Source organism: Lynx rufus, unplaced genomic scaffold (genome assembly GCF_022079265.1).
Source record: "Lynx rufus isolate CCGP_SWC_20201006 ecotype Redwood Valley unplaced genomic scaffold, mLynRuf1.p SCAF_21, whole genome shotgun sequence".
NCBI lineage: Eukaryota > Metazoa > Chordata > Mammalia > Carnivora > Felidae > Lynx > Lynx rufus.
In genome coordinates, this window is record NW_025814836.1 from 2,507,273 (window position 1) to 2,533,734 (window position 26,462).

General features: G+C 41.2%; 2 protein-coding genes across 3 annotated transcripts in view; one reads left to right on the plus strand and one right to left on the minus strand.

Annotated features, from left to right (window-relative positions):
• Positions 1–11,441, minus strand: part of GABRA5 (gamma-aminobutyric acid type A receptor subunit alpha5) — an 81,506-nt gene extending 70,065 nt beyond the window's left edge. For both annotated transcript variants that reach the window (XM_047086683.1, XM_047086682.1), the window contains exon 1: positions 11,356–11,441. In XM_047086683.1, coding sequence (XP_046942639.1) covers positions 11,356–11,441 — 86 coding nt within the window. The remainder of the gene's footprint in view (positions 1–11,355) is intronic.
• Positions 1–26,462, plus strand: part of GABRB3 (gamma-aminobutyric acid type A receptor subunit beta3) — a 481,670-nt gene that overhangs the window by 62,198 nt on the left and 393,010 nt on the right. The gene's annotated exons all lie outside the window — the stretch shown is intronic.

The window sequence follows — 26,462 nt, forward strand, 5'->3', positions numbered from 1 at the left end:
CAATCTACAAAAGACAAACTTGTAGAAACATAGTAGAACGGTGGTTACCAGGGGCTGAGTGGGGGAAATGGGATGTTGTTCAAAGGGCATACACTTTCAACTAGAAGATGATTACATTCTGGAGATCTAATGTACAGCATAGTGATTATGGTCAACAATATTGTATTATAAGCTTCAAATTTTCTAAAAGATTAGATCTTAAATGTTCTCACCACAAAAAAGAAATGATAATTATGTGACATGATGGAGGTATAAGCTAAGGCTACATACTGTAATATATAAATGTATTAAATCAACACATTATACTATCAATTATATTTCAAAAATTTTGATTAAAAAATAACATCACTATCAGAAAAAAAGAAAAATCATACCAATGTTTCAAATATATTTTTCTATGTTATTTATTACCTGTTGTGAAATGTTCTCAAATTACATTTGATCCGAACAGCCTGAAGAGTATTAGGAGACAAATACTTAACTACATCACTGACCATTTGAGATATTCCCAACACTGTCCACTTGTGGGGGTCATCTCCATGACCACTGCTTTCCTTGGCCCTCTGATGCACTGCTTCACCACAGCTTCAAAGAAACACAATCCCATTTGGCTCTGAATCCTACTTCACAAATACCCAAATCATTGCCAATATCAATCCAGTAGGATGCAAAGCTTAAGAATCCCAAATCTCACCTTCTACTTATTAGCCAGAATTTTTTTTAAAGGTGGGGGGGGAGGGCTATTTATACCCTTTCACACATCATTACAGTTTTATTGGAAAAGTTTCAATATGTGCCTTATTCTGACATAAGTGCTTCTTGTACTTATCTGTGGGCCTATTCATGATAGAGCTATGGCTGGGGTTTGCTGTGGCTTCTCTGTATTTACTGAGGATAGGACCCAGGAGGTAGGAAATGAGTTCTAAAAGAATCTCTGAAAATGCTTTTCAGAGCAGGAGTCGAGGTTTTCTCTCAGGACCAACTGATAGCCCTTCTCAGGTCATAGGTCATCCTAAAAATGACTAATTTGCAGCATGTGGTTATGAAATGCACCATTTCCACAATCATGGAGACAAAGGCCCTTTTTGTATCACAGAAAGCAAATGATATGCCTACACACAGGAGAATCTCACAAATGTCTGGCAAACTTACCTGTTCCTCTCTCAAGGTGCATAATCTTCCAGGGCTGCTTCTAAGGTACAGAGTAACTTTAGCTTGCTTTGTTCCATTTTGATTAGTTGAAGCCACTTGAAACCAAAATAATACAAAAACACTGGGCTATGCCTTCAATGAGCAATAATGCAAAGTTACATCTATGAAGTCTCTGGGTAGAAACACAAGACTCCCTCATCTCTTTGAACACTCACTCCACTTAGGTTCAGAAGGCAGGCTTGAGCTTGCCGACATTCCATTTCAGAACTGTATTGAGTATAACCAAAGAACTCTGCTGATCCTTAGGTCAACTGTAAATACACAATTGCTTCAAAGATAAGCTCAGCTCTCTGGGGGAATGGATTTTTGTGAGCTGAAACAAAATCCATTATTACTGACAATAACCTTGGACATAATAGAAATACTTGAAAATTTTGGCAGCTGACGCTTCAGTATTAGGATTAATTAGATTCTTTTAAAATATGAATTGTTTCCTTATGTTTAGTGCATATTGTCTATAAAAACATGTCACATTTAGTCCATGTGAATAGTTCCAACACTGCCAAATTACTGATGTTCCAGAAAGGGAGTCCTAAAGGAAACGCAGAACCAACCATACTTGTTAAAACACCCTGATTTCCTTGCTCAAATATTCGTTCTTACAAAAGATGCTAGGACATGATCTCTAAACTTAAACACTTTTCCAATCATTTTAGCCTGAAAAATAAGGAAATTAGGTCACTAAGCCCCATATTCTGGCCTGAGAAAGGAAGGTGGTGATTGTTAAATGGGCAGGGACATGGGTGGGCACAGTAGGACAGCAGAGTGAAGCTCAGAGGTGTGGAAGGTCTTCTCAAAAAGCTACACAATGGTACCCCATCAGATAAGTTCTGGACTGTTCAGACGCTTAGGAGGTGAAGTGGAGAATGAGAAATTAAAATAAATTTCGTCCACTAGTGGGTTTAACACACTGTTTAAGAAAAATAAACATGAATGTTTTCAGAAAGGGTAAACTCTTGCTATTGTGCAAATTTTCCACTTTTCCCAGTTGTCTTACATCTGACTTCTTCAAGGCATTTGATTTTGGACTCCTGCATTAGCTTCATTCTGATTTCTAGGCCCTAGAGATTTGGCTTTAATTGCTCCCTGAGAAACAGCTACAGGTATTATTATTATTTTTTTTAAGATTCCCAAGTGATCCTCATGTGCAGCCATAGTGGAGAGCAACTGCTCTAGGACTATCTAGATTGGAAATGGAAAAGATGGTTTGTAAGCCAAATGCCAGAGTGACTATAAATGACCTCAGAGAGCTTCTCTCCTCCATTACATCTTCAAAAGGCTGTATGATAAGCTCAGTGCTTATTCCAACAGCTCAGGCCAACAAATGTATTTGGGATGTCAATCATGTATGTTCCTGGTGTTGTAGTAAGTACCGAGGATGTGAAGATGACAAAGATGGTATCCCCAACCTGTCAGACAGAGCTGTGTTCTAAGAGAATCAGTCATGTTCGCAGAGGATTTCAATAGCACATCGTAGATGTAGGGATCTATGTGATACATAGGACATTCTAGGAAAACAAAAGAAAGAGAAGGAGCTATGTACAGTGCTAGAGGAGGAGAAGAGAACTGACCTGAGACTTTAAACATGAAGATCTAGTCTCAAGCTAAAGAAGGAGATGTTGAAGGGGTTGTGAGCAGTGGCCTCAGGGTAGGAAATGATGATGTTTGCAGAGGGTAGTAAAGAACCTTGGTGAGTAAAGTAATGCATGTCAGTGGAGAGCAGCACATATCAAACCATAAAGGACTTCACATGCCATGTTGCACTCCTAGGGTCAGTCCTGAAGGTAGTGGGAGCTTCAAAGCAGTTAGACAGGGGTCACTTACTTTACCTGTGGCTCTTGGGCACTTTGCAGATGATGGACTTGGCAGGGGCAAGGCTAGAGGCATGGAGGCCAGTTACCCAGGCAATTGCAATGGTGATACAGATGTGGTTGCTGGAGCCACCAGCAAGGTTTCTTAGGGAAGATGTGGGGAGGAGTCTGAGCACAGCAGGATAGGGAATCCCAAACAAGTTACCCCCCAAATCAGACAGTTACCACACAGAGTTAACCCTGTAGTAGAATCCATGCATTGCTCTGAAAAGTGAGTTGCATTATTAATTTAATCTCAGAGTAATTTTGTTCTTGAGGAACTGTGAAGGATTTTACTCCAATATAACTTTATCTCAGTATTATAATTTCTAATGATAATAATAACAACAACAATATGTTGCAGATTCCATCTTTAAAGGTATTTCATTTTCCAAATAATGCCTGATGAGGTCTTATTTTGGCATTTAAAAGGGTACAAGTTCAAGAGTTATGTCACCCTTTCTGGGGTTTAGAAAAGTCTGTTGAGTAATGTACCACAAATGGTGCTATTGAAGGCTAGGACTGATGCATTTCTTTGTGATGTTATCTCTGCTTATATTGACAGCCATTTTTGATTTATATAAAATGGGATCCATAATGGCAATGAACTTACTTTGGGAATGGAACTAAGTTGCTTTTAAGTGGCAGCTTCCCTGTCTTCTTAAATTGCATTTCTTTCTGCATTCTTTCCACAGCATTTAATTACTTCTAAGAAATATATCTTCAGTTTATTTGCTTGTCACTTTAATCTCATTAAATAAGTACCTCTAAGTGGCACCGTTGTGTGATGTTTCCCTGAGACATCTAAATTTCCACTGCACACCACTTTAACCATTTGAAAAACTATATAAAAGAAAATAACAAACATGGTGAACACTAGCTACACAATGAAAGTCAATCTTAAGTTTCCAAATAAGAGTTGTCCCCTCTTGTGGTGGAAACATGGACTTGAAATGTGTCTCATGTGGACGAAGTCATGGCCATGAAACATTATGTCAGAACTCTTAGATTGTTTTCACTGCCATGGGCCTCACATCAAAGGTGCCCCCAGCCCTGCCTATCAGCTCCCTAAATAGTGCTCAAGCCTACCCCTGCTGGCACCCTTCGTGTAGTCTCTTTACTCTTGTCCATTTCACTGCAGCCCAGCTCAGAATCATACCGCCTACAGGGTAAAAAGTCGGTCTCCCATCTCATAGGCCACACCCCCTTCATCTAAACCTACCCACTTCCCTAGGCTCTCCCCAACCACACAGGATGCCCCCTGTGTGTGATTATGCTGCACATGAACCATCCTGGTGTCTATTACACATGGTTTTCCCTCCATCCCTAATAATTCCTATCATCAATTACATTTGTTGTAACATATCAGGTCTTTAACATGTCTTTCATTCACCTTATATTCCCTTCCAGTTAGCATTCCATTCTTTGCCCCTCTTCTACTCAAAACTCACTGAAGAGTTGTCTATATTAGAAATCTCTGCTGCCTTTCCTTCCTTCTCTTGGACCCACTCCAGTCTGGCTTTCACTGCCTACATCCCAAAGAAGCCTTTCTTCTGGATGCTACTGCACAATGCCCAATCCAACAATCAGCTCTCAGTTCTTATTTGACCACATCTCCCTTCTTACAACACTTCCTCCTCTTGGCCTCAGGATGCTGCCCTCTTTGTTCTTCCTATATTCACTGACCTCCTCCTCTCACTTGCCCCCACCCCCTTGCCTTCCTAAACTTACACAGGGCACAGTCCAGGGACCTTTTTTTGGTTTATATTCAATCCCTAAATGATCTCAACCAATCTAATGGCTTTAAATATCTCCCATATATGAAAAACTTGAAGTTCATGTCTCTAGCCCCAATCTTTTTTGAACTCTGGACCTCTGTATCCAATGGCTGTCTGGCCACTTGGATATCTAACAGGGCTTAACATGTCCCTAACTGCACTGAAGATTTTCACTAGAACCTTTTTAACTACTGTCTTCTCCAGCTCAGCAACAGGCAATTGAATCTGTCATGTTTTCAGGTCAAATACCAGTGGGGGGAGGGGGGTCATCCTTGACTCCTTTCTTTCATGCCCATGTCAATCTACTAACAAACCCCACTGGCCAAAAATCATCCCTCCCCTGGGTCACTGCATTCGCCTTTTAACTGCCCTGACTGCTCCTTCCTTTACTAACCACCCCTGCCCCAGATTCTGTTCTATCCTCCACTCAGCAGCCAGAGCAAGTTTTAAAGTCACACCTCAATTGGATCATACTTCACTCCTACTTAAAACCAATCCCAGACCTTCTTTGACTTACAAAATAAGAGTCAACTGCTCTTCCTGGTGCTACCTAGCATGGCCTACAAATTCTTTCACCATATGACCCTTTCCCCCACTGCCCCACTGCCCCTCTGATTATGCCTCTTACCAGTCTTTCCTTTCAATATCCTGGCCTCCTTGCTGTGCCTACCATCCAAGCATGCTGATACACTCGCTCCTCCTCTCACTTGTTCAGCCTCCTCCATGAACCACACTGCTCACATCCTCACATCCCTCAGATGTTTGTTCAAGCATCTACCTTCAGTACACTCACTGTCTCCTACTCTAAATAATTCTTAATAGCAATTGTGACCCAACTGACATGTGAAAACCAGAATGCACCCTCCTTGAAGGCATGCTCTACTCTGCCCACCACAGGAACTCAGCACCTAGAACAGTGCCTGGAACATAGTGAGGACTCAATACACATTGATGCTACTAGCAGCAGGGCAATGTTCTCCACGATGCTCACATTGTAATCTCAGTTTGTGACTATGGGTGTACTACATTATATGGCAAGAAGACTTTGCAGACGTGATTAAAGTTATTGACTTTGCTATGCTTAGGCCCTGGCCCAGCACCAAGCTTATCCTGTAGGTCTAGCAAACTTTGGGTGTCTCCTGGTCACAACATCCAGAAAGATAGCTAGCCTATACTTAGCAACCCCTCCCTACCTGGCCTTGTTTCAGCATTTAGCATACATTCAGCAACATATCCTTCACATCAGCCCTGTGACGTAGGATCCATTATTAACTCCACTTTGAGATTAGGAAACTGAGTTGCAGGCAGGTTTAGAAATTCCTCTGTAGCCACACAGTGAGCATGCAGCTACAGAGATCAGAGCAGCCTGACTGCTCTCTGTCAAAGTGATACCTAGTGCTATCTCTATAAACTTAACAGGGGTCCTAGAATAGGATCTAGTTTGATTATAGAGTGATGGCCCAATTTTTTTGTTTTGTTAAAATTGAAAATGATCTGGTCTTGGATTTCATTTATTTTTAGGTTTGCTTTTTGGTTTTGAAATAACTTGTTAAATAAATACAAATGAAATAGAGTTTTCAGTGAACTGCTAAAGCCTGTTTCCTAGCATATCTTACTTTTACTATCATCTCCCTTCTCTATAATATTTTATTTCATAGGACATATTTTGTGTTTGATTTTATTTGAGCTGTGGCAGACACACTATCTTTAGAACAGTGTTATTTGAGTTCTAGATTAGGACATTCTTTTGTTCCCAATCTATAGATTTCCACCCTCATCCTTTCCCTTTTGATTGCACCTTAAATATTAGACATTCTGGAGAAGGTCCTGCAATGGAGAGCACTGGTCCAGGCCCTGCGGCCTGATATGGATCCTGATTCTGAAAATTAGACACATTTCCCTATGCTCTCCAGCCTGAACTCTTTTCACTTACAAAAGGAGTTTTTTTCATAGTAGAAAATTAAATAGTACATTTTCTGAAAATGCTTTCTAGAAATGAAGGAAATATAAACCCATACAAACAATGATAATTATTGTTGCTACCAACAGAGTTCTATGATAAGATTTCTTTTTACTTTTGATTCTAATATTTTGTTCTCAAATTTCACACAAATTAAAATATGCATGTTATGCAATCGCACCTTTGTAAAAATCCCAAAGCCCATATTCTCCTTCTCCCCTTGAACCAAGCCAGTGACTCATCTTGGAGCTGATCGCCAGACCGGGTCGGCTAGGTTGGTGTTGGCCGACTGTCCTCCTAAGCTTTGCTAAGCTCACTGCCTGTTGGCATGAGGAACATGCTAAAAGTTTCCTCTATAGAGCATGTAATTGGAAGTATTTTCTTTTGGTACCTTAAAAAATGTTGGGCATTACTCTGTAGCAAGGTCTTAATCACCTTAAGACCTTAATCACCTTAATCACCAAATTTTTGCTATATGCAAGATCTACCTTTCTGATCTCTGGCCTTCTCTGCACCCTGCACTTAAGATGTCCCATCACCTGTCAGTGTCCTAACTGCTTAGGCGGTGCTTCTGTGTGCTTTTTGATAATTATTACAGTGACCATTTGTCCTGGACCTCATGAACCTGCAGCCACAGTACAGGAAGAACTTGCCATCTGGGGATTCAAAAGAGAGAACTTGCCATTTAAAAAGACATTGTGAGTAGCTGAATGATTCAGAGATTGCACTTTCTGCTCAAGCTAAAAGAAAAGAACCATCCTTGAGAATGTGTATGAAAAAGCTCTCTTCATGAAACCAAAGGTACAGGTTAGCACATGCATGTAGTCAGATAAAGAATAACTTTATCTATTCATTTTCATAAGTTACTTCTACAAGAGTCTGCTTTTAATTGCTAATTATAAAACACTGTTTACCAAAGTACATTGGAATGGTAGCTCCCATGTAATAAAATTCTAATGCACTTTTTCTTTTCCAATAGATAAACCTCTAAAATATATTTAATACAAATAAATGAATGGAAACAGATTTTACTATTATTAAGTTGATAATACTCAATTTTATCTTATAATTATCATTTGTCAATTGATTCCGATAAAGTGATTTTTCAAATGATGATAAATTAATTCCAGTTTAAATTTAATATTATGCACTTTGATATTATATTGATTCAAATATTGTTTCTGTGCTAGTTTTTCTATACCCTGTACTTCTGATTACTGGTCTTATTAAAATAATTATAATGATTCAGTCTCCAAATGTGACATAGCATAAGGCTGACAGTTAAATAAGGCCTCTGTCCCATTATATGTTTGACTCATGCTCTGTTATGTAACTTAAAACTAATAAAAGAATTATAAAGGCTATTGAAAATGAGCTGCTGGTGACTCTAATCAAATCAAGAGAAGCAAAAGAAACAATACTCATATACTTTAAAAGCAATTTCACGTTAATTATCATATAATTACCAAATATATTTTACTTATCAGATTTATAAATTTTCTGATTGCCAAATCCACATACTTGTCACAAACACTGAGTATAACCTTGTATATGCACAAAAGCTCACACTTGCCTCTTTCCTTTGGCTCACTGACCAGTCTTGTGTAACCCTCTTTACCCTCCACCAGTTGTCTGGTTTCTTTTATGTATTTGCAGGAGTCAGTATTTCTCTTGTCCTAAAATGTTCAAGTTAGGACCTTGCATGCTTCTTCTTTCATCTCTATTTGGAACCCAATCACACAAACTCTTTAGGGAGGAAAGACAGAACTTACCACTACTCTTTTTCGCCCCTAATCTCAAAACAAAAAACACTCTCTACCCCAATGCATAGAAAAGCTTTCAGAATTACATTCCCTTTCTTTATAGATTTGTTTGACTCAGACCTACTAGCAAGCTCTGTTTGGCAAAGGACCACTAGGGTTAAATCACTGAGGAGTGCTAAGTAACAAATCCTAGCAGTTACTGCCTGGGTTAGCCCCGCTCCCCGACTTTCCCTTCTCTAACTATAAGACTGGGCTAATGATGCTTAGCTTATAAGGTTCCTCCTAGGATTTACCTAAAACAGATAACATAGCAATAGGTGCTCCATATTGTGATAGCTATTGTTTTGTCAAGATTTTAAGTCAAATGAGTGTTAAGAAACTTTTTTTTTTTTTTGCAATTAACGAAATCATTCTTAAGTACATTTAAAGTAATAAGCAAGTGAGAGGAGCCTCGTATAATAAAGGAAATCAATAGAAACTTGTGCTCCCAGATGTTAAAATGTCTTTTGTGGCTGGTTGTTGAAAGCCACACCTTGCTAGCCAGATTTTTGAAACCCCCCTTACTATTTTGCTAGACACCCTACTTCACTAAATGCAACTAAACCCACAGGATCACAAGTTAGAAGCAGTCTGGAAACCTGACACAAAATTCCACTTACAGGAATATCTTCTAATAGAAATAGTTTCAAATACTTAAAATAGTTATACACAAGTATGTTCACTATAGGACAATTTATAACAGCATTATCGGAAAGAATATAAACATCCCAAATTAGGAAAATACTAGATGATGAAGCATTCATGCACTGTAATAATACTCATCCTTTTTTAAATCATAAATATTAAAGAGTCTGTAATAACAAAACGACATAAAAAAAAAAGCACAGTACAAAACTGAAGGTGCGGTATGATCCCAACTATATAAAAATATCCATAGAAATAAGGGGAAGAAGACACCAAAATATAAAGGATGGTAATTTCTGTGTGGGGGAATTAAGGATTTTTTTAATTGATATTCTGTGTCTCATGTATTTTTTGCAGTTAGCAGGCATTGTTTTAGGATGGACTATTGAGCATATGTCTTAAAAATTCAAAACTCCTCCAGCAGCTAATTCTCTAGGGAAGTTGAAGGGTCTTATACCACTTGTTCAATGTTAGCTTCCAGAAACTAACAATTATCTCTCTATTTTGAAGTTAACTTCAGAAAACCACCAAATTAAGTAAGAAATAAAGTATAGCTGTGTCTAATGGTTAGCCTCCATATGCACATTACTTCATATTTCAGGCTTGCATCCACCAGGAAGTGTAGAAACTTCATGAGTATGCAAAGCACGATAATACATTCAACCAAAATCTTAAAAAGAAAACATGTTTCCAATCCTAGCATATTCCTTACCTCTTAAATATTGCTAAATATATGCAGTATGTCAGTAAACATACTACCTAATGTATTAACTTGGAAATGTAAGCACTGTGTTATGATTTTACTTACGCAGCTTTCATTCAGGGGAACACCTGGAACAACATACTTTATAGGACTTAACAGATGGAAGAGACTTTGGAAAGGAAAATTTTCATTGAACAGATAAGGAAACTGAAGGCAGGGCAGGCGAGGTGTCCACTCAAGAGGAGCAGCAAGGCAAGAATAACAATGAATGCTCTGTTCCAAGGGAATACTCTGAAAGGCTGAAAGGGCTGCAACATAGGTATGTCCCGTGCTGAGGGACAGGCATGCCCCTCACTGACCTGGGTACCGGTCCCCATGTGGGGATGGTCACAAACCTCACTCCTCGGTAGAGACATGGAAATGTCAGAAGAGAAGAAAATGTCCAGAGGACAGAGAATGTCATGTACCTTAAGAGGGTCTTCCTTAATGGCCAGAGAGGTGTGGCCCAGAGGGGCCTCTGGGTAGCAGAGCCACTGTGTGCTTAAGATCCTTCTCTGATTTACATCAGTGCAGAATACACTGTGGAATTTTTGGAGCTGATTTTTACAGAACAAGTGCTTGGCAACTTTTTTCATTAAATTTAATTTATTAATTATGGCCCATCAACTTCAAGTTACAATCCTTTTGATTAGCTGGAACGGTTTTGGGGAGGAGAAAACTGTGGAGGAATATCAGCACCTATACAAACATTTACCTGGAATGTTTGTTATCGCTAGTTTGATGGAAAAAAAAATCATAGAATGCGTACCCTGATACTAAGGCTGAAATGAAAGAGCTTAAAGGAATCGATAATGCCCTATGCCCAGGTGTGTCTTGCAGACGTTCAGACACGCGTAGTTTCTAGTGTCTCCACTTGCATTCAGGTGGCTACAGTTCAAAGCCTTTGGATCAGGCCAGAACCGCTGCCAAGTCCTGTCAATTCCACATAGCGTGGGCTTGCCTTTAAAGGCAATCCCTTTGCATAATGGAACGAAGGAGGGCAATCAAAACATTGAACATTGTCTTGTCCAACAAGCAGTAACTCCTTTATGCCTGCGAGTTTATGAATCTTGTTTTAACCTAAGTAGAAGAAAACACAGCTGATTCTGAAACCACCTCTGCCTCCATTTCTGAAAACATAATCTGCCTCTTTTCTCTGACTCACTTCAGAGACCCCAAACGTGGCACAGCCTTGCTCAAAATGACAGTGTGGTATAGGACAAGGACTCTATTTATTTACAATAAACTGAAGGGCAGGGGACTGCAAAGATGGCAAGTGAGGGTTTGTTGATGTACTACTCAGCAAAGTGTCTTAAAGGCACTTGTGCACTGAAAACCATAAAATAAAAGATAGATGGTAACTCACCCAAAGTGACTGGCTAAGTTCATGGAAATACAAAAGAGAAGGAGGTTTTTGATCATGATAAAGCTAGAAAACATTCCATTGTCCATTCCCAATGAGAATAATAGTTGAAGCAGATGAATTTGGAATAACGGTTCCTTTCTTCAACTTGATCTTGAAGCTGAAAGGTACACAACAGTGAAAAGCATATAATGTGAATTTTTTTGTGTCCATTCCTGAAATCATATCCTACTGCTAGTATGCACAATTTACAAAGAAAGGAACCTGGCTGTCCTTCCCCAGCATGGCTCCACAGCAGGTTGTGACCTATGTCCACTGGGCAGTAAGTTGGGACATGGAAAGGAGTTACAATATGTCTTAATTTCTTTCTACTTTTACTCAGAGTGCAGACTCATTCTCCTAATTTATTTTTCCACGTTTTACTTTGTTTTACTTTTCAGCTTTTTATCAAATGACCGATTAGTACTATTATTAGAACAAATATCTGAAGTTATCTGATCAACTTATTTTGCATTTGTCAAATCCACAAGTGGAATCATTTTACCTTTCTGAATATTTGCCACGCGTTCAAAGCCAGCAAGCTACTCCTTGTTCTGCAATGTGCTGAGAGAAAGTATGTGGAAAGAGGGGAAAAAAGGCACATTTAAGAAACAAAGCTTCTATAGGATCACGATAATATAAGAACTGCTTTCAAAAGAGGGTTGCCACATTCTCAGCATTCTGTCCCCATAACTAAATAAGTTAATAATCCCTCCATTTGGGGAAGTCTCTCAGCTCTGTGCCGGGCCCTAATTAATGCATTTGAAGTCCAGGCAGGCACAGTCCCTGGGCTCTGCAACTAACCTTAGCGAAAGAACATATTTCTCAATATGCGCATAACGCAAATAGGTGCACATGATAGAGGAACACCGCGTGTTCACAAGGAACATTTTCCCAAGGAGACCCCAGGCAAACTCCGGAACTGGGAAACATACAACAGGTACTTCCACCTCAGAAGCGAAGGCCCTCGTGTCAAGAAGGGCAGGGTGCCATGCGGTGGTCTCCTGGGCGCGTGTCCTGAGGCTTGTCGCCAGACCCGGACCGGAGTCGGGGCGGCGAGCACTCCGCGCTGCATGCGGGAAGCCCGGGCGGCGCCTCCTACTGCCCTCAGCCCTGATCCAGGACCCCCAAAGAGAGGCTCCGCTCCCACGGTCCCCTGACCGCGGCGGGATCTTGCGGGCGCAGGTGGGCTCAGGGGCAGCATTGCGGAGCCGCAGCCTGGCCACCCCGGCGCCGGCGGCCGGGCAGGGTCGGCCTCCCGCCCTGTCCGCAGCAGCGCGCCCCGCGCCTCAGTCTCGCCGACCCTTCCCGGCTCTTTGCTGGCCCTCGTACTCTCCCCTGCTCCAGCCTCAGGTCTGAGCCTCCTCAGCGAGAAACGCGTGCTGCAGCGGCGGCTCTGAGACCCCCGGCCTCAAGAAGCCCGCGCGACCCACCCGCTACACCCCCGCGGAGTCCGCGCCCACCCCGCCAGCAGCTCCAGGACACCACGCGCCTCAGAGCCCCGAGGCTGGCGGGGCCCTCCAGGTGGGCAATTTCGCCCCTCCGGCTCCAGGGACGGCGGCGGGTGTCCCCACACCCCAAGTCCTACCGGCGGGCCCGCGGTAGCTGCGCCCTGGTGCCCCGTCCGGCAGAGCCGCACAGCTCAGGCCGCCCCTGCCCTCCCGCTCTGCCTTGCCCCCGCAGTCGCCGGGGGAAAGTTTGCGCTCCAGGCTGCCCCAGGCGCCCCGCCTGCTCTCCACCTCCCATCTCCAGCCTTGCAGTTCGAGGCTCGGGAGCCCGGAGGAGAGGGATGCGTGCCCGGCCGGGGCCGCCCTTCCTCTCACCCTCGACCGCATCTTCTTACCCCACTGCCGGGGAGGCAAGCCGTCGGCGAGGGTGCCGCCGCCGTCGCCTCCGCCGCCTCCTCCTCCTCCTCCTCCGCCTCCTCCTCCTCCTCCTCCTCTCCCCCGGCTGGCAGGCGCGGAAGGCCGGTGCGGCGTCACCGCCCCATGCTGCCAGCGCGAACTTGCCCAGTTCTCCTGGGCCGAGCGGATCAGCCGCCCCGCGCTCCCGCCGCCGCCCTGCGGCCCCGCTCTGCGCCGCGCCCGAGGCCGCGCGCTGCCCCGTTGCAGATCCCCCCGCGCCCCCAGTGCACTCTCGCGCTCGCTCTCACCTCTCCTGAGCGCCACATGTCGTCTCTGGGATTGAAGAACGTTCCTCTGCAGAGGCGCTCCGGTAGAGGCCGCCAGACTCTCACCAAATGCGCCCTCGGGCCGGCTCAACAGAGGGGGAAGGGTTCAGCGCCAGAGGCTTGGCCTGGTTTGGGATAGGCCATACTTCTGAAGTTTCTTGATGGCTTTCAGGAACATACTGGGTGCCTTGTGTAATAACCACTGGTTTCCCATTTTTACAGAAGAACTGGGAAGGGAGTGTCAGCAAGGCTGTAGCCAGGGCCAGTGCTGGGAGTTATTCTTTTTAAGTCCAACGCTGAGCATCTCCCCAACCTGGTGTCCTTACTCAGTCTTCAACACACTCCTCCATGTCCTCATCTCCTATTCTCTTTAGAAATAAACCCGTTTATGAGGCTTTTTAAAAAATAATTTTATCTGCAATTCATTGCTACAGGAGGGAAAGCCAGAGCAAAACTGGATTAAATTAGAATTAAACCCTTACCTACTTGCAGTATACATTTGACTTTTGTTTGTTTGTTTGTTTGTTTGTTTGTTTGTTTTTTCCTGAAGTGTTATTTCTTGACAAGAAGCCGCTTGTCAATGACAAGGGGCTGTGGGTCTGAAGACCTGAGAATAAGGCCTGGGGTTGAGTGGAGGCAACTCGCCAAGGAGCGCTCCTAGGACCCAGACATGGGTGCACTGCACCCATGCACACAAGGACTTCAACACTGGGGTTTGTAGGAGTATGTCTGTCTCTGTCTCAGTGGTGCAGAGCAAAGAGGTGGCACTAATGACAACTGGAAGGAAATAAGGTCCCCTTCAAGCGACAAAACAAGATGGATGCAAAAGCAAGCACCTTCCTTAAATTTAAGATTGCAGCATCTTGTTTACCCAGGAGGTGGATGCCTCTTGACTATGAAAGCCTCCAGGAGAAAATGTTCAAGATTTAAAGTTAAACCACCAAGAACACGATGAGATTTATACTATTATCCTGTATCTTTTGTGACACTGCATTGTTTATAGTCACTTAACAGAATAATTGTGAGAAAAGGCAAATTTCTAACTCTGCTTCAGAAAGGATCTTTAACCTTTCAGTGTGTGAAGTCACTGTATTTTTCAGTTATGCCTAATACTCTGTATTCCAAATCTAAGCTACCTGCTGGTACTTTTACACATTTCAAAAATTCCAAGATTCTCCAAAAATAAGTAACTGTAAATATATTTCTGAATAGGACATAAAAAGGTATGAATGTTGCAAATACACAAGAGGTGTTATTCTGAACATACATTTAGCCACAGTATTTTTTTTTTTATAAAGACTCTTTTTTTTTTTTTTCAACGTTTATTTATTTTTGGGACAGAGAGAGACAGAGCATGAACGGGGAGGGGCAGAGAGAGAGGGAGACACAGAATCGGAAACAGGCTCCAGGCTCTGAGCCATCAGCCCAGAGCCTGACGCGGGGCTCGAACTCACGGACCGCGAGATCGTGACCTGGCTGAAGTCGGACGCTTAACCGACTGCGCCACCCAGGCGCCCCTAGCCACAGTATTAAATCATTCTGATTCTAGTGGTTCTACATGAAATACAAATTACATAAAAGGCTTATTTGAAATTCTGGTTCTAAACTGGTTAACTTGAACACATACATTTCTTCATTTTCTAATTTTTCAAAAGAGAACACTGATCAGTTTGTTGATGGTCAAAATCATTAAATTAAAAACAATCAGAATCAACTTAATGTAATTCTCACCTATTAGGTGTTAGGATTCTAGGTTCGGAGATACCTGTGATAGCTGCTCTTCTCTCAGGATTAAACAGTGTAGGGTAAATGAAAGAGTTCAAAAAACTAGTGAATCCAAAAGTTTACAGATTATGAAACAAAGCCATTCAGAAATTTATGCAAAAAAAAATTTGTGGATATGCCAGGAATTACTTTTGGATTAGTGAGAGTTACAGACATTAATTCTTCACAATAATACCTTATCAAGGTGTCACGGACAAATAATGAAATATAACTATAAGTGAATTTATGTTCTTTTGATGAATTATTTTAAAAATTTCCATATTTTTGGGTAAGTTTTTTTATCAGTTTTAATTTCAGTACATATTATTGAATATATGGACATTGTTAAGTAAAATCTAAACTTTAAAATTGTATTCAAGCATGGGGCTTAGATACTTTCTGTCTCCCTGTGATAAAATGATAACGCAGTCTCTAAAATAAACTAAAATGTTTATTTTAATATACAATTCAGTGTTTGCCCTGAGGAATAATGATCTATCAACTGAATTCCCATTTATTCCATTAATATTTGCCCTTTTATTGAATGACATAAAGGAAAATAGTTACACTTCTGCAAAGCAGTAGAGGGCACCCCAGTTCCACATAACCTCAGGGTTAACCAGTCTCACTTTTAATTTAGTTTCCAGTGTGAGAGCCTAAAATAGCCGAACTTGGGGATGCTAGGCAATGGGTGGAGCATTTGCCCCAATAACATCCACTGTATGCCATCCAAAACAGAGACAGGGAAGGAAGGCTCTGTGTGAGTAGGTGTTGCAGAGATGGCTAAAACATGGGAAGCAATGTCACCATGAGGAAACAGAGCTTGACAAGAAGTTGAGTAGAGGATGTCATAAGCCAAGAGCCCATTTAACAACATAAAGCATTTTTGTGGAACTGCATGTAATTTTGTATTTATTAAAAATGAGGGTAAAGAAAGCAAGAGGTAAGATGAGGCAGATACACAGAGGCCAGGTTAAAGAAGACAGGAAATGTGGAGCTAAGGAGTTAACTTCCTCCTGCCAACAAGAAAAAGCTACTGAATAGTTTTGTTGGTCCGAGGAAGGACATGATTGTAGAAGAGATTCACCCTGGGAATTGTATAGGGGGAAAAAAAAAGTGTTGGGAGGAGACAAATCCAGGCCAGAAACAGGTAAGAATATCATAGTGCCAGCCCACAGTGGGAATTTAATAAATACTTCATTAATGGAATGATAAACTCATTGATTCTCAGGTATTCAAAGCAGAATTTTAAGTGCTTTGCCCAAATAGAAACAAGAGAGTCTTTTTTTTTTTAATGTTTATTTATTTCTGAGAGACAGAACATGAGTAGGAGAGGGGCAGAGAGAGGGATGGGGACACAAAATCTGAAGCGGGCTCCAGGCTTCAAGCTGTCAGCACAGAGTCCAACGCGGGGCTCAAACTCACAAACTGGGAGATCCTGACCTTAGCTGAAGTTGGATGCTTAACCGACTGAGCCACCCAGGCACCCCAAGAGAGTTTTCACTGTTAAGGAAACAGAAAGGTCAAGTCTGACTAGAAGAAGGAAAATTCCTAGGAAAAGATGACAACTGATTTGGACTCAGAAAAAGAATTTTGACAGAAAATATCAGAAAAAGCAAAAGAAAGAGTAGGAAGAAGGGTAGAAGGTACAGGATGCTGTAAGTAATAAATGCTCCATTCACAGAAAGCATATTCTGTGTTTTCAATCCATCATGTATTTATTTATTTATTTTTTTTATTTTTATTTTTTTTATATATATGAGATTTATTGACAAATTGGTTTCCATAAAACACCCAGTGCTCATCCCAAAAGGTGCCCTCCTCAATACCCATCACCCACCCGCCCCTCCCTCCCACCCCCCATCAACCCTCAGTTTGTTCTCAGTTTTTAACAGTCTCTTATGCTTTGGCTCTCTCCCACTCTAACCTCTTTTTTTTTTTTTTCCCTTCCCCTCCCCCATGGGTTCCTGTTAAGTTTCTCAGGATCCACATAAGAGTGAAACCATATGGTATCTGTCTTTCTCTGTATGGCTTATTTCACTTAGCATTACACTCTCCAGTTCCATCCACGTTGCTACAAAAGGCCATATTTCATTTTTTCTCATTGCCACATAGTATTCCATTGTGTATATATACCACAATTTCTTTATCCATTCATCAGTTGATGGACATTTAGGCTCTTTCCATAATTTGGCTATTGTTGAGAGTGCTGCTATGAACATTGGGGTACAAGTGCCCCTATGCATCAGTACTCCTGTATCCCTTGGATAAATTCCTAGCAGTGCTATTGCTGGGTCATAGGGTAGGTCTATTTTTAATTTTCTGAGGAACCTCCACACTGCTTTCCAGAGCGGCTGCACCAATTTGCATTCCCACCAACAGTGCAAGAGGGTTCCCGTTTCTCCACATCCTCTCCAGCATCTATAGTCTCCTGATTTGTTCATTTTGGCCACTCTGACTGGCGTGAGGTGATACCTGAGTGTGGTTTTGATTTGTATTTCCCTGATAAGGAGCGACGCTGAACATCTTTTCATGTGCCTATTGGCCATCTGGATGTCTTCTTTAGAGAAGTGTCTATTCATGTTTTCTGCCCATTTCTTCACTGGGTTATTTGTTTTTCCGGTGTGGAGTTTGGTGAGCTCTTTATAGATTTTGGATACTAGCCCTTTGTCCGATATGTCATTTGCAAATATCTTTTCCCATTCCGTTGGTTGCCTTTTAGTTTTGTTGGTTGTTTCCTTTGCTGTGCAGAAGCTTTTTATCTTCATAAGGTCCCAGTAGTTTACTTTTGCTTTTAATTCCCTTGCCTTTGGGGATGTGTCGAGTAAGAGATTGCTACGGCTGAGGTCAGAGAGGTCTTTTCCTGCTTTCTCCTCTAAGGTTCTGATGGTTTCCTGTCTCACATTTAGGTCCTTTATCCATTTTGAGTTTATTTTTGTAAATGGTGTGAGAAAGTGGTCTAGTTTCAACCTTCTGCATGTTGCTGTCCAGTTCTCCCAGCACCATTTGTTAAAGAGGCTGTCTTTTTTCCATTGGATGTTCTTTCCTGCTTTGTCAAAGATGAGTTGGCCATACGTTTGTGGGTCTAGTTCTGGGGTTTCTATTCTATTCCATTGGTCTGTGTGTCTGCTTTTGTGCCAATACCATGCTGTCTTGATGATGACAGCTTTGTAGTAGAGGCTAAAGTCTGGGATTGTGATGCCTCCTGCTTTGGTCTTCTTCTTCAAAATTCCTTTGGCTATTCGGGGCCTTTTGTGGTTCCATATGAATTTTAGGATTGCTTGTTCTAGTTTCGAGAAGAATGCTGGTGCAATTTTGATTGGGATTGCATTGAATGTGTAGACAGCTTTGGGTAGTATTGACATTTTGCCAATATTTATTCTTCCAATCCATGAGCAGGGAATGTCTTTCCATTTCTTTAAATCTTCTTCAATTACCTTCATAAGCTTTCTGTAGTTTTCAGCATACAGATCCTTTACATCTTTGGTTAGATTTATTCCTAGGTATTTTATGCTTCTTGGTGCAATTGTGAATGGGATCAGTTTCTTTATTTGTCTTTCTGTTGCTTCATTGTTAGTGTATAAGAATGCAACTGATTTCTGTACATTGATTTTGTATCCTGCAACTTTGCTGAATTCATGTATCAGTTCTAGCAGACTTTTGGTGGAGTCTATCGGATTTTCCATGTATAATATCATGTCATCTGCAAAAAGCGAAAGCTTGACTTCATCTTTGCCAATTTTGATGCCTTTGATTTCCTTTTGTTGTCTGATTGCTGATGCTAGAACTTCCAGCACTATGTTAAACAACAACGGTGAGAGTGGGCATCCCTGTCGTGTTCCTGATCTCAGGGAAAAAGCTCTCAGTTTTTCCCCGTTGAGGATGATGTGAGCTGTGGGCTTTTCATAAATGGCTTTTATGATCTTTAAGTATGTTCCTTCTATCCCGACTTTCTCAAGGGTTTTTATTAAGAAAGGGTGCTGGATTTTGTCAAAGGCCTTTTCTGCATCGATTGACAGGATCATATGGTTCTTCTCTTTTTTTTTGTTAATGTGATGTATCACGTTGATTGATTTGCGAATGTTGAACCAGCCCTGCATCCCAGGAATGAATCCCACTTGATCATGGTGAATAATTCTTTTTATGTGCTGTTGAATTCGATTTGCTAGTATCTTATTGAGAATTTTTGCATCCATATTCATCAGGGATATTGGCCTGTAGTTCTCTTTTTTTACTGGGTCTCTGTCTGGTTTAGGAATCAAAGTAATACTGGCTTCATAGAATGAGTCTGGAAGTTTTCCTTCCCTTTCTATTTCTTGGAATAGCTTGAGAAGGATAGGTATTATCTCTGCTTTAAACGTCTGGTAGAACTCCCCTGGGAAGCCATCTGGTCCTGGACTCTTATTTGTTGGGAGATTTTTGATAACCGATTCAATTTCTTCGCTGGTGATGGGTCTGTTCAAGCTTTCTATTTCCTCCTGATTGAGTTTTGGAAGAGTGTGGGTGTTCAGGAATTTGTCCATTTCTTCCAGGTTGTCCAATTTGTTGGCATATAATTTTTCATAGTATTCCCTGATAATTGTTTGTATCTCTGAGGGATTGGTTGTAATCATTCCATTTTCATTCATGATTTTATCTATTTGGGTCATCTCCCTTTTCTTTTTGAGAAGCCTGGCTAGAGGTTTGTCAATTTTGTTTATTTTTTCAAAAAACCAACTCTTGGTTTCGTTGATCTGCTCTACAGTTTTTTTAGATTCTATATTGTTTATTTCTGCTCTGATCTTTATTATTTCTCTTCTTCTGCTGGGTTTAGGCTGCCTTTGCTGTTCTGCTTCTAGTTCCTTTAGGTGTGCTGTTAGATTTTGTATTTGGGATTTTTCTTGTTTCTTGAGATAGGCCTGGATTGCAATGTATTTTCCTCTCAGGACTGCCTTCGCTGCGTCCCAAAGCGTTTGGATTGTTGTATTTTCATTTTCGTTTGTTTCCATATATTTTTTGATTTCTTCTCTAATTGCCTGGTTGACCCACTCATTCGTTAGTAGGGTGTTCTTTAACCTCCATGCTTTTGGAGGTTTTCCAGACTTTTTCCTGTGGTTGATTTCAAGCTTCATAGCATTGTGGTCTGAAAGTATGCATGGTATAATTTCAATTCTTGTAAACTTATGAAGGGCTGTTTTGTGACCCAGTATATGATCTATCTTGGAGAATGTTCCATGTGCACTCGAGAAGAAAGTATATTCTGTTGCTTTGGGATGCAGAGTTCTAAATATATCTGTCAAGTCCATCTGATCCAATGTCTCATTCAGGGCCCTTGTTTCTTTATTGACCGTGTGTCTAGATGATCTATCCATTTCTGTAAGTGGGGTGTTAAAGTCCCCAGCAATTACCACATTCTTATCAATAAGGTTGCTTATGTTTATGAGTAATTGTTTTATATATTTGGGGGCTCCGGTATTCGGCGCATAGACATTTATAATTGTTAGCTCTTCCTGATGGATAGACCCTGTAACTATTATATAATGTCCTTCTTCATCTCTTGTTACAGCCTTTAATTTAAAGTCTAGTTTGTCTGATATAAGTATGGCTACTCCAGCTTTCTTCTGGCTTCCAGTAGCATGATAAATAGTTCTCCATCCCCTCACTCTGAATCTAAAGGTGTCCTCAGGTCTAAAATGAGTCTCTTGTAGACAGCAAATAGATGGGTCTTGTTTTTTTATCCATTCTGATACCCTATGTCTTTTGGTTGGCGCATTTAATCCATTTACATTCAGTGTTATTATAGAAAGATACGGGTTTAGAGTCATTGTGATGTCTGTATGTTTTATGCTTGTAGTGATGTCTCTGGTACTTTGTCTCACAGGGTCCCCCTTAGGATCTCTTGTAGGGCTGGTTTAGTGGTGACAAATTCCTTCAGTTTTTGTTTGTTTGGGAAGACCTTTATCTCTCCTTCTATTCTAAATGACAGACTTGCTGGATAAAGGATTCTCGGCTGCATATTTTTGCTGTCTAGCACCCTGAGAATCTCGTGCCAATTCTTTCTGGCCTGCCAAGTTTCAAAAGAGAGATCAGTCACGAGTCTTATAGGTCTCCCTTTATATGTGAGGGCACGTTTACCCCTTGCTGCTTTCAGAATTTTCTCTTTATCCTTGTATTTTGCCAGTTTCACTATGATATGTCATGCAGAAGATCGATTCAAGTTACGTCTGAAGGGAGTTCTCTGTGCCTCTTGGATTTCAATGCCTTTTTCCTTCCCCAGTTCAGGGAAGTTCTCAGCTATTATTTCTTCAAGTACCCCTTCAGCACCTTTCCCTCTCTCTTCCTCCTCTGGGATACCAATTATGCGTATATTATTTCTTTTTAGTGTATCACTTAGTTCTCTAATTTTCCCCTCATACTCCTGGATTTTTTTATCTCTCTTTTTCTCAGCTTCCTCTTTTTCCATAACTTTATCTTCTAGTTCACCTATTCTCTCCTCTGCTTCTTCCATCCGAGCCGTGGTGGTTTGCATTTTGTTTTCCATTTCCTTTAAAGCGCTTTTCAGCTCCTCGTGACTGTTCCTTAGTCCCTTGATCTCTGTAGCAAGAGATTCTCTGCTGTCCTGTATACTGTTTTCCAGCCCAGCGATTAGTTTTATGACTATTATTCTAAATTCATTTTCTGTTATATTATTTAAGTCCTTTTTGATCAGCTCATTAGCTGTTGTTATTTCCTGGAGATTCTTCTGAGGGGAATTCTTCCGCTTGGTCATTTTGGATAGTCCCTGGTGTGGTGAGGGCCTGCAGGGCACTTCCCCTGTGCTGTGGTGTATAACTGGAGTTGGTGGGTGGGGCCGCAGTCAGTCCTGATGTCTGCCCCCAGCCCACCGCTGGGGCCACAGTCAGACTGGTGTGTGCCTTCTCTTCCCCTCTCCTAGGGGCGGGATTCACTGTGGGGTGGCGTGGCCCATCTGGGCTACTTGCACACTGCCAGGCTTGTGATGCTGGGGATCTGGCGTATTAGCTGGGGTGGGAAGGCAAGGTGCATGGCGGCGGGGGGGGCAGGCTTAGCTCGCTTCTCCTTAGGTGATCCACTTCAGGAGGGGCCCTGTGGCAGCCGGAGGGAGTCAGATCCGCTGCCGGAGGTTTGGCTCCGCAGAAGCACAGAGTTGGGTGTTTGCACGGAGGAGGGAGCAAGTTCCCTGGCAGGAACCGGTTCCCTTTGGGATTTTGGCTGGGGGATGGGCGGGGGAGATGGCGCTGGCGAGCGCCTTTGTTCCCCGCCAAACTGAGCTCTGTCGTCCGGGGGCTCCGCAGCTCACCCTCCCTTTGTCCTCCAGCCTTCCTGCTTTCCGAGCAGAGCTGTTAACTTATGACCTCCCAGACGCTAAGTCGCGCTTGCTGTCGGAACACAGTCCGTCAGGCCCCTCCGCTTTTGCAAGCCGGGCTCGGGGGCTCTGCTTGGCTGGCGAGCCGCCCCTCCGCCCCGGCTCCCTCCCGCCAGTCCGTGGAGCGCGCACCGCCTCGCCGCCCTTCCTACCCTCTTCCGTGGGCCTCTCGTCTGTACTTGGGTCCGGTGACTCCGTTCTGCTAATCCTCTGGTGGTTTTCTGGGTTATTTAGGCAGGTGTAGGTGGAATCTAAGTGATCGGCAGGACGCGCGGTGAGCCCAGCGTCCTCCTACGCCGCCATCTTCCTGTCTCTCCCATCATGTATTTATTTTATTTTCACTTTATTTAAGTTTGAGCTCACATATTAGCAATCTGAAGGCTACATGTATACTATGGCCATGTTTTAATTAGCCAGCATTGTTTTAAAATAAATTAGAGGAACACCTGTGTGGCTCAGTTAAGCATCTCTTCATTTCAGCTCGGGTCATGATCTCATGGTTCATGATATCAAGCCCCGCTTTGGGCTTTGCACTAACAGCTCACAGCCTGTTTGGGATTCTCTCTCTTCTCTCTCTCTGCCCCTCTCCCCACTCATGTGCATGATTGTGCGCTCTCTCTCTCTTTCTCTCTCGAAAATAAATAAACTTTAAAATATATTAGAGACAATTAAAAGCCAGGCTTCACATGAATAAGTAAATAAGCAAATGAGTGAGTAAATAACTACTTTAAATTTCTGGCTTTTCTTAAAAGAGAAAAAATAGAAAACAGATTTAGCAATAATAAGCATACATACCCATCCTCTCATCCTACCCCACTCTACTTGTGGGTATGGGCTCCTTAGAACTTTTTCTTTTTACACTTAGCCTGCCCCCTTCAATCTGCCCCCCTTACCTGGCAAATATAGGGGCACCTGGGTGGCTCGGTAGGTTAAACATCCGACTTGGGCTCAGGTCATGATCTCACAGTCTGGTCCGTGAGTTCCAGCCCCACATGAGGTTCTGTGTTGACAGCTCAGAGACTGCAGCCAGCTTCGGATTCTGTGTCTCCCTCTCTCTGCTCCTCCCCTGCTTGTGCTGTGTCCCTGTCTCTCTTAAATGAATAAATGTTAAAAAAAATTATGTAACCTGACAAATAGAACCAATTGAGTTTTTTAAAAAGATTTACAATTTTTAATTCTGATTTCACTTTTCTCTGTCACTGGCTTAGTAGTTGTATCTATTTTATTTTGTTTTGTTCTAGTTGCTTTAGGGTTTATTTATTTATTTATTTTTAATTGTTTTTAACGTTGATTTATTTTTGAGACAGAGACAGAGCATGAGCAGGGGAGAGGCAGAGAGAGAGGGAGACACAGAATCTGAAACAGGCTCCAGGCTCCAAGCTGTCAGCACAGAGCCCGACGCGGGGCTCGGACTCACGGACCGTGAAATCATGACCTGAGCCAAAGTCGGATGCCCAACCGACTGAGCCACCCAGGCGCCCCAAGTTGCTTTAGGGTTTAAAATAGATACCTTTAAAGTAATATATAGTCTACCTTTAAATTACATCATTTCATGTATAGATTATGAATCTTACAAAATGCTTCTATTTTTTCTCTGTCCTATTTGCTGCTGTTGTCACACATGTTCTACATAGGTTAATTGTTAGTTATCTTTTAACAATCATCTTTTGTTTAATACCAGGAAAATATAATATAAAATTTACACTTAAATCTATTTAAGTGTACAATTAAGTGACATTAAGTTCACTCACTGTGTTGTGCAACAAACACCACTATCCATCTTCAGAACTTTTTCATCATTCCCAGCTGAAACTCTGTAACTACTACATAACCCACCCTCAGCTCCTGTTAACTACTGCTCTACTTTCTGTCACTGAAGAATTTGACTGTTCTAGGTACCTAATATCAGTGGAATCATGTAATAATTCTTCCTTTGTGTCTTCCTCATTTTACTTGTCATAATTTTTTTTCAGGATTCATACATGTTATAGCACATATTTGTACTGCATTCCTTTTTAAGGCAGAATAACATTCCACAGTATGTATATGTCAAAATTTGTTTATCCATTCATGTGTATGTGGACATGTAGGTTGTTTCCACCTTTTAACTATTGTGAATCATGTTGCTATGAACATTGGTGTACCTATTCAAGCCTCTGCTTTCAATTCTTTTCTATGTATACCCAGAAGTACAGTTTTGGGATCATAGGGTAATACATATTTAATTTTTTGAGAAACTGGCATGCTGTTTTGAATAGTGGCTACAGTATTCTGCATTCCTAAGAGCAAGAGTTCCAATTTCTACACATCCTCAACAACACCTGTTTTCCATTTTTGTTTTTTGTTTTATAAGTCTCTGTTATTTTGATTTGCATTTCCCTAATGATTAGTGATGTTGAGCACCAGATAATGTGCTTATTGGCCATTTTTTATATCTTCTTTCAAGAAATGTCTACACAGATTTCCTCCGTTTTGAAATGGATTATTTCTTTTTTCATTTTTGTGTTATAGGAGGTTTTTTTTATATATTCTGTATATTAATCTCTTACCAGATATATGATTTGAAAATATTTCTCCCATTATGTGTGTTGCTGTTCTATTCGATTGAGAGTGTCTTTTGATGCACAAAATTTTACATTTTAATGAAGTTCACTTTGTCTATTTTTTGTTGCTGTTGCCTGTACTTTTGGTGTACATTACAAGTAACCATTGTCAAACCAATTATCAAATTCAGTCATGAAGCTTTCCTCTATGTTATTTTCTTCAAGTTTTAGCTCTTACATGTACATCTTTGATGTATGTTGAGTTCATTTCGCATATGGTGTTAGGTAAAGGTTCAAGTTAATTCTTTTGCGTATGAATGCACAGTTTTCTAAACACTATTTGTGGAAAATACTTTTTTTTCTGTCACTGAATGATCTTGGCATCTTTGGCAAGTCATTTGACCATATATGCAAGGATTTATTTCTAGGCTTTTTAGTCTGTCTTTATGCCTGTACCACACTATTTTGTTTACTGTGGTTCAGTGTGAGTCCTCCAACTTCATTCTTCTTTTTCAAGATTGTTTTAGGTATTCAGTGGTCCTTGAGATTCATGTGAATTTGGAAAATGTTTTTCTGTTTCTGTAGAAAATAATGTCACTGGGATTTTGATAAGGATTGTGTTAAATTTGTATATCCCTTTGAGTAGAATTTGCATCATAGCAATATTAGGTCTTCCAATCATTGAACAGGGAATATTTTGTCATTGATTTAACTCTTCTGTAATTTCTTTCAGCTGTATTTTGTAGTTTTCATTGTACAAGTCTTTCACATCCTTGCTTAGGTTAATTCCTAAGTATTTTATTATTTATGCTACCTTTATACATAGAAAAAGTAATACAGTTGACTCTTGAGCAACACGGGGGTTAGGGAAGCTACCATTCCATGCAGTCAAAAAGTTATGTATAACTTAACTACTAATAGCCTACTGTTGACCAGAAGGCTTACTGATAGTCATTTAGCACATATTTTGTGTGATATATATGTATTATATGCTGTGTTCTTACAATAAAGTAAGCAAGAGCAAAGAAAATGTTATGATGAAAATCATAAAGAAAAGAATATACATTACCATTTTCATCCATTCTGTTGCAAAAAGCAAGATTTCATTCTTTTACACATTCTGTTGTGTATATATAAACCACATTTTCTCTTTCCATTCATTTGCTGATGGACACTTAGTTTATTTCCATATCTTTGCTATTGTAAATAATGTTGTAATGCAATGCGGATG